Source organism: Eretmochelys imbricata, chromosome 13, assembly GCF_965152235.1.
Source record: "Eretmochelys imbricata isolate rEreImb1 chromosome 13, rEreImb1.hap1, whole genome shotgun sequence".
Taxonomy (NCBI): domain Eukaryota; kingdom Metazoa; phylum Chordata; order Testudines; family Cheloniidae; genus Eretmochelys; species Eretmochelys imbricata.
In genome coordinates, this window is record NC_135584.1 from 36267240 (window position 1) to 36277648 (window position 10409).

At 44.6% G+C, this 10409-nt stretch overlaps 1 protein-coding gene across 1 annotated transcript; it reads left to right on the forward strand.

Annotated features, from left to right (window-relative positions):
* The first annotated feature begins 88 nt into the window (after positions 1-88).
* LOC144273198 (olfactory receptor 6B1-like) lies at positions 89-1072 on the forward strand. Its single transcript, XM_077831730.1, has one exon. It carries the CDS (start codon positions 89-91, stop codon positions 1070-1072), a length of 984 nt encoding a protein of 327 aa, XP_077687856.1.
* The last annotated feature ends 9337 nt before the right edge of the window (positions 1073-10409 follow it).

Below are 10409 nucleotides of genomic sequence, written 5' to 3' on the forward strand. Positions count from 1 at the left end.
CATTTCAGGAACTTAAAAGAAGATGTGGTTTACGTTTATTCTCTTCAAGTTGAATTTTTGGATTTGTTTGTGTTCCCTAGATATGACAATGGCAAACACAGAGTGGAGAAACCAAACGGCCATCAGAGAATTCATCCTCCTGGGATTTGGGGATCTACCTGCATTGCAGATCCTTCTCTTCCTGTTGTTTCTAGTGATCTACATTGTGACCTTGGCTGGGAACATCCTTGTCATTGTGCTAGTTGTGGCTAATCAGCACCTTCACACCCCCATGTACTTCTTCCTGGGGAACTTGTCCTGCTTGGAGACCTGCTACACCTCCACCATCCTGCCCAGGATGCTGGCCAGTCTCCTGACAGGGGACAGAACCATTTCTGTTAGAGGCTGCCTGGTACAATTATATTTCTTTGGTTCTCTAGTAGGTACAGAATGTTACCTGCTAGCTTCAATGTCTTATGATCGGTATTTAGCGATATGTAAACCACTGCATTATTCAACCCATATGAATGACAGGTTCTGCCTCCACCTAGCAGCTGGGTCTTGGCTAAGTGCATTTTTGATTGTTACCATAATAATATTTTTAATGTCACAATTAACTTTTTGTGGCCCCAATGAAATGGACCATTTCTTTTGTGATCTCACTCCAGTGATAAAACTCTCCTGTAGTGTCACCCATCAGATGGAACTTGTGACCTTCTTGGGCTCCTTCCTATTCACTTTACCACCATTTCTATTAACCCTGACATCCTACGTTTGTATCATAACTGCCATCCTGAGAATCCCTTCTAGCACTGGAAGGCAAAAGGCCTTTTCCACCTGCTCCTCTCACCTTATTGTGGTTACTACTTTCTATGGCATGCTAATCATTGTGTATATTTTACCAAAAACCAAGATGCTGCTAGAGCTTAACAAAGTGTTCTCTGTCTTCTACACCGTCCTGACTCCCCTGGCCAACCCCCTCACCTACAGCCTGAGAAACAAAGAAGTCATGGAGGCCCTGAGAAAAGCTGTCAGGAACGCTGTGGCTTTCATGAGCTCATTTATGGAGGGTGACGTGAAATGGAGTGTATGATGTATGACATTCAGTCACTGGACCAGAATCTGTCTGGTCTGTTTTCAGAGTCCTTTACTGTAAGTTTTTCAAAGCGGGTGTAACATAATAAAAGTATAGCTGTACTGGTTAGATAAATATGTGTATGGAATCAATTAAAGTTGGGGACAAGGAAACTGGTACATACTGTGTTTGACCTAGTAGATTTGGTTAGAGGTTTTCATGACTTCTGAGAAGGTCGTAAAGTTACTGTAGTAAGTATCCAAAATGTGAGTTGCATCAACTGCAAATAAGTGGAACCATTAGATAGTTGTTTTTGTTAATTAAATTGGATGTGGTGATGTTGCCACCTGTCTCTGGACATTTCTTTTCTGGGGTCACTTGGCAACTGGCTTAAGTCTGAAGAATGAACTGGTTGATGGATGAGGTGGGAGGAGAAGTGGTGAACTTCATCAGCAAGGTTGTCCACACCATTTATTCAGACACTGAGCCCTTCCACAACATCACTAGGTGTGACTTATCCTGATCCAGAAGCATGCTGGCTGGGATTTCAAATGAGCCTAAGGGAGTTAGGAGACTTGTTCCCCATGAACACTAATAAGAATTGTGATCCAGACTTTCAAAGGTAGTTAGGCACCTAAGGATGCAGATAGGCACCTGGCAGGTTTTTTAAAAACAGCTAAGCAAATTACGAGCCTAACGCCCCATTGGAATCTTATGATGCAGCAATTGTTAGAACTTTTATTAGGAACATCCCTAAACTTCAAATGATGAAACCAACAAACCAAACATTCCTGCATTCTTCCAAATTTATTTTACACATTTGTTTATTTTTAATTAACACAGGAATGGCAGATCTCCATTATTCTTTCCTCTGCCAAAATGAAATCCATACCACCATCATAACTATAGCATCACAACCAGCTCCACCATAATACTTGGATCTTCTTGTTATTCATATCAGTGATGAATCCCTCTTCATCTGTTTCAGCTACCCTGACAACTCCACCATTACAAAACTGCTGTAATTTTAAAAGCATGGGCTTAAAAAACAATCCAAGATCATCTATTACAATACTATCTAGTATCAAAAATTGCCCTTGTAAGAGCTTTAAATATTATCTACAGAGACTGTCACTGCAGGGATTTCCTTTATAAATGATTTTATGTACAAATGACTTTAATTAATCTTTGTTGGTTACTCCAGTTGGGGATTTGACCATTAAAACTAAAGTATAACTCCCTACTCCGCCACCATTTTCATTTATTTTTGGAACTTTTTCACACACAAACCCCAATATTTAGATTTTAAACGTTATAAAAATTTTCAAGTTTTTGTTGTTTACAGAAAAATCGAGTTGTAAGTGAATAAAGAATAAAAGTTTTTTTATTTATGAAATCTTCAAAATGATTGAAATAGGATCAATTGTGCAGGAAATTAAAGTTTTCAAACTTGGTGATAGTTTTTCATTAAAACTATATATATATTTTTAAAAAGACTTGTTTCCAAAATGTGAATACAAATCTTATAAAATATTTGACAGAAATAACAAAAATAATTGACAGTCAGCAAGTTTTTGTTAAAAGTTTTAATTTAAAAAAAGACCATTTGTAATTCAGGTGAGACACTTTTCATTTGAAGAACGCTGACCCTCTAAAAAGTAAAGAAAATGAGAAAAGGGGGATTGTTGAAATGAAATGATCATTAACTTTATAAGTTTCAAATATTTTAACTGTCTCCTTCCTTTTCTGTCTGTATAATAATCAAATAAAATAATTGTTAATGGTCTTTGTTACAATGGGAATAAAAAAAACCAATGTTAACTTGATCTGAAAGGCAGGTCAGACTGAGCTGTTCAATATTTTAGCAATAAGCATTCATTTTAAACCAATAATATTCACTTTTGGGTCTCTGACACCCACCCTGAATAATACATCTGACCTTTGACAAGTTCTTGGAGCAAAGAGAACATAAGAACAGCCATACTAGGTGAGACCAAAGGTCCATCAAGCCCATTATCTTTTTTTCTGACAGTGGCCAATGCCAGTGCTTCAGAGGGCATGAACAGAACAGGCAATCATCAAGTGATCCATCCCCTCTTCCTAGCTTCTGGCAAACAGAGGCTAGGAACACCATCCCTGCCCATCCTGGCTAATAGCCATTGATGGACTTATCCTTCATGAACTTACCTAGTTCTTTTTTGAGCCCTGTTAGTGTCTTGGACGTCACAACATCCTCTGGCAAAGAGTTCCACAGCTTGACTGTGTGTTGTGTGAAGAAAGACTTCCTTTTGTTTGTTTTAAACCTGCTGCCTGTTAATTTCATTTGGTGACTCCTGGTCCTTGTGTTATGAGAAGGAGTAAATAACACTTCCTTATTTACTTTCTCCACACCACTCATGATTTTATAGACCCCTATCATATTCCTCCCTCAGTCGTCTCTTTTCCAAACTGAAAAGTCCCAGTCTTATTAATCTCTCCTCATATGGAAGCTGTTCCGTACCCCTAATAATTTTTGTTGCCCTTTTCTGTACCTTTTCCAATTCCATTTTCATAGAATCATAGAATCATAGAATATCAGGGTTGGAAGGGACCTCAGGAGGTCATCTAGTCCAACCCCCTGCTCAAAGCAGGACCAATCCCCAATTAAATCATCCCAGCCAGGGCTTTGTCAAGCCTGACCTTAAAAACTGCTAAGGAAGGAGATTCTACCACCTCCCTAGGTAACGCATTCCAGGTTTCACCACCCTCCTAGTGAAAAAGTTTTTCCTAATATCCAACCTAAACCTCCCCCACTGCAACTTGAGACCATTACTCCTTGTCCTGTCCTCTTCTACCACTGAGAATAGTCTAGAGCCATCCTCTCTGGAACCACCTCTCAGATAGTTGAAAGCAGCTATCAAATCCCCCCTCATTCTTCTCTTCTGCAGACTAAACAATCCCAGTTCCCTCAGCCTCTCCTCATAAGTCATGTGTTCCAGACCCCTAATCATTTTTGTTGCCCTTCGCTGGACTTTCTCCAATTTATCCACATCCTTCTTGTAGTGTGGGACCCAAAACTGGACACAGTACTCCAGATGAGGCCTCTCCAATGTCGAATAGAGGGGAATGATCACGTCCCTCAATCTGCTCGCTATGCCCCTACTTATACATCCCAAAATACCGTTGGCCTTCTTGGCAACAAGGGCACACTGCTGACTCATATCCAGCTTCTCGTCCACTGTCACCCCTAGGTCCTTTTCCGCAGAACTGCTGCCTAGCCATTCGGTCCCTAGTCTGTAGCTGTGCATTGGGTTCTTCCGTCCTAAGTGCAGGACCCTGCACTTATCCTTATTGAACCTCATCAGATTTCTTTTGGCCCATTCCTCCAATTTGTCTAGGTCCCTCTGTATCCTATCCCTGCCCTCCAGCGTATCTACCACTCCTCCTAGTTTAGTATCATCTGCAAATTTGCTGATAGTGCAATCCACACAATCCTCCAGATCATTTATGAAGATATTGAAGAAAACCGGCCCCAGGACCGACCCCTGGGGCACTCCACTGGACACCGGCTGCCAACTAGACATGGAGCCATTGATCACTACCCGTTGAGCCCGACAATCTAGCCAACTTTCTACCCACCTTATAGTGCATTCATCCAGCCCATACTTCTTTAACTTGCTGACAAGAATACTGTGGGATACCGTGTCAAAAGCTTTGCTAAAGTCAAGAAACAATACATCCACTGCTTTCTCTTCATCCACAGAACCAGTAATCTCATCATAGAAGGAGATTAGATTAGTCAGGCATGACCTTCCCTTGGTGAATCCATGCTGACTGTTCCTGATAACTTTTCTCTCATGTAAGTGCTTCAGGATTGATTCTTTGAGGACCTGCTCCATCATTTTTCCGGGGACTGAGGTGAGGCTGACTGGCCTGTAGTTCCCAGGATCCTCCTTCTTCCCTTTTTTAAAGATTGGCACTACATTAGCCTTTTTCCAGTCATCTGGGACTTCCCCTGTTCGCCACGAGTTTTCAAAGATAATGGCCAATGGCTCTGGAATCACAGCCGCCAATTCCGTTAGCACTCTCGGATGCAACTCATCCGGCCCCATGGACTTGTGCACATCCAACTTTTCTAAATAGTCCCTAACCACCTCTTTCTCCACAGAGGGCTGGCCATCTACTCCCCATGCTGTGATGCCCAGCGCAGCAGTCTGGAAGCTGACCTTGTTCGTAAAGACAGAGGCAAAAAAAGCATTGAGTACATTAGCTTTTTCCACATCCTCTGTCACTAGGTTGCCTCCCTCATTCAGTAAGGGGCCCACACTTTCCTTGGCTTTCTTCTTGTTGCCAACATACCTGAAGAAACCCTTCTTTTTACTCTTGACATCTCTTGCTAGCTGCAGCTCCAGGTGCCATTTGGCCCTCCTGATTTCATTCCTACATGCCCGAGCAATATTTTTATACTCTTCCCTGGTCATATGTCCAACCTTCCACTTCTTGTAAGCTTCTTTTTTATTTTTAAGATCCACTAGGATTTCACCGTTAAGCCAAGCTGATCGCCTGCCATATTTACTATTCTTTCGATTCATCGGGATGGTTTGTCCCTGTAACCTCAACAGGGATTCCTTGAAATACAGCCAGCTCTCCTGGACTCCTTTCCCCTTCATGTTAGTCCCCCAGGGGGACTAACCCACCCGTTCCCTGAGGGAGTCGAAGTCTGCTTTTCTGAAGTCCAGGGTCCGTATCCTGCTGCTTACCTTTCTTCCTTGTGTCAGGATCCTGAACTCAGCCAACTCATGGTCACTGCCTCCCAGATTCCCATCCACTTTTGCTTCCCCCACTAATTCTTCCCGGTTTGTGAGCAGCAGGTCAAGAAAAGCTCCCCCCCCAGTTTTCTCCTCTAGCACTTGCACCAGGAAATTGTCCCCTATGCTTTCCAAAAACTTCCTGGATTGTCTATGCACCGCTGTATTGCTCTCCCAGCAGATATCAGGAAAATTAAAGTCACCCACGAGAACCCAGGGCGTGCGAACTAGTAGCTTCTTGCGAGTTGCGGGAAGAAAGCCTCATCCACCTCATCCCCTTGGTCCGGTGGTCTATAGCAGACTCCAACCACTACATCACTCTTGTTGCTCACACTTCTAAACTTAATCCAGAGACACTCAGGTTTTTCTGCAGTTTCGTACCGGAGCTCTGAGCAGTCATACTGCTCCCTTACATACAGTGCTACTCCCCCACCTTTTCTGCCCTGCCTGTCCTTCCTGAACAGTTTATAACCATCCATGACAGTACTCCAGTCATGTGAGTTATCCCACCAAGTCTCTGTTATGCCAATCACGTCATAATTCCTTGACATCACCAGGACCTCCAGATCTCCCTGCTTGTTTCCAAGGCTTTGTGCATTCATATATAAGCACTTGAGATAACCTGCTGATCGCCCCTCATTCTCAGTATGAGGCAGGAGCCCTCCCCTCACAGACGTTCCTGCCTGTGCTTCCTCCCGGTATCCCGCTTTCCCACTTACCTCAGGGCTTTGGTCTCCTTCCCCCGGTGAACCTAGTTTAAAGCCCTCCTCACTAGGTTAGCCAGCCTGCTCACAAAGATGCTCTTCCCTCTCTTTGTAAGGTGGAGCCCATCTCTACCCAGCACTCCTCCTTCATGGAACACCATCCCATGGTCAAAGAATTCAAAGCCTTCTCTCCGACTCCACCTGCGTAGCCATTCGTTGACTTCCACGATTCGACGGTCCCTACCCAGGCCTTTTCCTTCCACGGGGAGGATGGACGAGAACACCACTTGCCCCTCAAACTCCTTTATCCTTCTTCCCAGAGCCACGTAGTCCGCAGTGATCTGCTCAAGGTCATTCTTGGCAGTATCATTGATGCCCACATGGAGAAGCAGGAAGGGGTAGCGATCCGAGGGCTTGATGAGTCTCGGCAGTCTCTCCGTCACATCGCAAATCTTAGCCCCTGGCAAGCAGCAGAGTTCTCGGTTTTCCCGGTCAGGGCAGCAGATAGATGACTCAGTCCCCCGGAGGAGAGAGTCCCCGACCACCACCACCCGCCTGATTGGCTGGTAGCCTGCAGGGGGCGGGCATTGGGGGCTGTCTGTTTGTTTGTTTCAGGGAAGCCTGGCTGTTTAAAAATAGCCAGAGGTTCGCGAACCAGCTGAGCGGCGGCGAACCAGCTGAGCAGCGGGGAACAGCAGAGCAGCACACAGCAGGAGTTTGCCTGGGATTGGTGAGTATCCCAGTGCGTGTTTGCTGAGTAAGTATCCAAGTGTGTGTTTGCTGGAGGGCAGTGTGAAAGCCTGAGTGAGTGCCTGATTGGCTGGTAGCCTGCAGGGGGAGGGCATTGGGGCTGTCTGTTTGTTTGTTTCAGGGAAGCCTGGCTGTTTAAAAATAGCCAGAGCTTCCTGAACCAGCTTTTATCTTTTTTGAGATGGGGTGACCAGATCTGCACACAGTCTTTAAGATGAGAGCATACCCATGGATTTATATAGAGGCAATATGATATTTTCTGTCTCATTCTCTATCCCTTTTGTGATGTTGCCCCCCATAATTCTTTATGGAAATATGCTCATTAATGTATTTATGCCATAACTGGAATATGTTTTATGCTACATATGCCACGTAACATATATATGTAAAGATTAAGATCTACGGAATATATTCATCCTATTTGTATGCATGTGTCATTTTTGTATTCGAAGTTATGAATATTGGCTGTGTATTTGTTTGAGTTTAAGTAGCCTTAGTAAAGCATTTGGTCAGCTTCTTGAGAAAGGAATGTGCAAATTAAGTGCCTAATCAAGAAACACTTAACTGACAATGGATCTTGGAAGACTCCAATCCACATAAGAAGTCTTCCTGGAGACATTCAAGATAGCATGTGGGCAATGGCTGCTGCCTGTAAAAACGGAGTCATGCATGGACATGTGACTTGCCCGTGTGACTCCAAAACTCCATCTTGGAGTTGGATTCTGCACAGGAGAGAGGAGGGGGTCTCCACCCACAAGAAAAAGTCTATTTAAACCCCTGGGAGACCCCTACATTTTGTCTTCAGCTGCCTCAAGAGATAGCCTCTCCACCCCCAAAGGATACCCGAAAGAAACTGGAACAAAGGACAGTAACCACAGGGGTGTGAGTGATTGCTGGACCCAGACTAGAAGGAGGCTAGTCTGTAAAAGAATCTTACTGGAACACCTCTGAGGGTGAGATTTCATTTGTAATCACTTTCTTACTGTATTAGGTTTAGACTTGCATGTTTTATTTTATTTTACTTGGTAATTCACTTTGTTCTGTCTGTTATTACTTGGAACCACTTAAACCCTACTTTTTTATTTAATAAAATCACTTTTTACTTATTAATTAACCCAGAATATGTATTAATACCGGGGAAAGGGGGGGGGGACAAACAGCTGTGCATATCTCTTTATCAGTGTTATAGAGGGTGAATGATTTATACGGGGTAAAATGGATTAATTTGGGGTTTGGACCCCATTGGGAGCTGGGTCTCTGGGTGCTGGAGACAGGAGCAGTTCTTAAGCTGTTTTCAGTTAAGCCTGCAGCTTGTGGGGGATGTGGTTCAGACTTGAATCTGTTTTTGAAGCAGGCAAGCGTGTCTGGCTCAGACAAGGCAAGGTACTGAAGTCCCAAGCTGCCAGGGAAAATGGGCTCAGAGGTATTCCCAGCACATCAGTTGGCAGTCCCAAGGGGGGTTTCTGTGATCCAACCTGTCACACCTTTCCTAATGATTCCCAACATTCTGCTAGCGTTTTGACTGCTTCTGCACATCAAGTGGATGTTTTCAGAGAACTATCTACAGCGCCTCCAAGATCTCTTTCTTGAGTGGTAACAGCTAATTTAGACTCCATCATTTTATATGCATAGTTGGGATTATGTTTTCCAATGTGCATTACCTTGCAAAAGGATGCACGGAGGTTTCTGACCACTGTGCTCCTCATGTACGGCTAACTTTGATAGTGGATCAGGTCAATAAACCCACCTGCCTATGCACTTGTGTCTCTAATAGAAGCTTGGGACCAGACTGCACTATCCAAGTCTAATAATTTCACTACCTAAATCATCAACAAGAACTTAACCTAGAACATCTCTAGGTTAAAAGCATGAGCCTCTACTGTACAAGCTAAAGGAACAACTGTCAGCTCAGAGCCTGGAGCAGACACAGAAATGCCTGGGGCCGGTTTTGTTCAATATCTTCATAAATGATCTGGCGGATGGTGTGGATTGCACTCTCAGCAAATTTGCGGATGATACTAAACTGGGAGGAGTGGTAGATACGCTGGAGGGCAGGGATAGGATACAAAGGGACCTAGACAAATTGGAGGATTGGGCCAAAAGAAATCTGATGCGGTTCAATAAGGATAAGTGCAGGGTCCTGCACTTAGGACGGAAGAACCCAATGCACCGCTACAGACTAGGGACCGAATGGCTAGGCAGCAGTTCTGCGGAAAAGGACCTAGGGGTGACAGTGGACGAGAAGCTGGATATGAGTCAGCAGTGTGCCCTTGTTGCCAAGAAGGCCAACGGTATTTTGGGATGTATAAGTAGGGGCATAGCGAGCAGATCGAGGGACGTGATCGTCCCCCTCTATTTGACACTGGTGAGGCCTCATCTGGAGTACTGTGTCCAGTTTTGTGCCCCACACTACAAGAAGGATGTGGATAAATTGGAGAGAGTCCAGCGAAGGGCAACAAAAATGATTAGGGGTCTGGAACACATGACTTATGAGGAGAGGCTGAGGGAACTGGGATTGTTTAGTCTGCAGAAGAGAAGAATGAGGGGGGATTTGATAGCTGCTTTCAACTATCTGAGAGGTGGTTCCAGAGAGGATGGCTCTAGACTATTCTCAGTGGTAGAAGAGGACAGGACAAGGAGTAATGGTCTCAAGTTGCAGTGGGGGAGGTTTAGGTTGGATATTAGGAAAAACTTTTTCACTAGGAGGGTGGTGAAACCTGGAATGCGTTACCTAGGGAGGTGGTAGAATCTCCTTCCTTAGCAGTTTTTAAGGTCAGGCTTGACAAAGCCCTGGCTGGGATGATTTAATTGGGGATTGGTCCTGCTTTGAGCAGGGGGTTGGACTAGATGACCTCCTGAGGTCCCTTCCAGAGCTTCGCGAACCAGCTGAGCGGCAGCGAACCAGCTGAGCAGCGGGGACAGCAGAGCAGCTCACAGCAGGATTTTGCCTGGGACTGGTAAGTATCCGAGTGTGTGTTTGTTTGCTTGCTGAGGAAGTATCCGAGCGCGTGTTTGCTGGGAGGGCAGTGTGAGAGCCTGAGTGAGTGTCTGATTGGCTGCTAGCCTGCAGGGGGCGGGCATTAGGGTGTCTGTTTGTTTGCGGCAGGGAAGCCT

What these genes read in the sequence shown, in the direction of transcription:
- LOC144273198 (XM_077831730.1), top strand. Translation starts at nt 89, where the DNA reads ATGGCAAACACAGAGTGGAGAAACCAAACGGCCATCAGAGAATTCATC.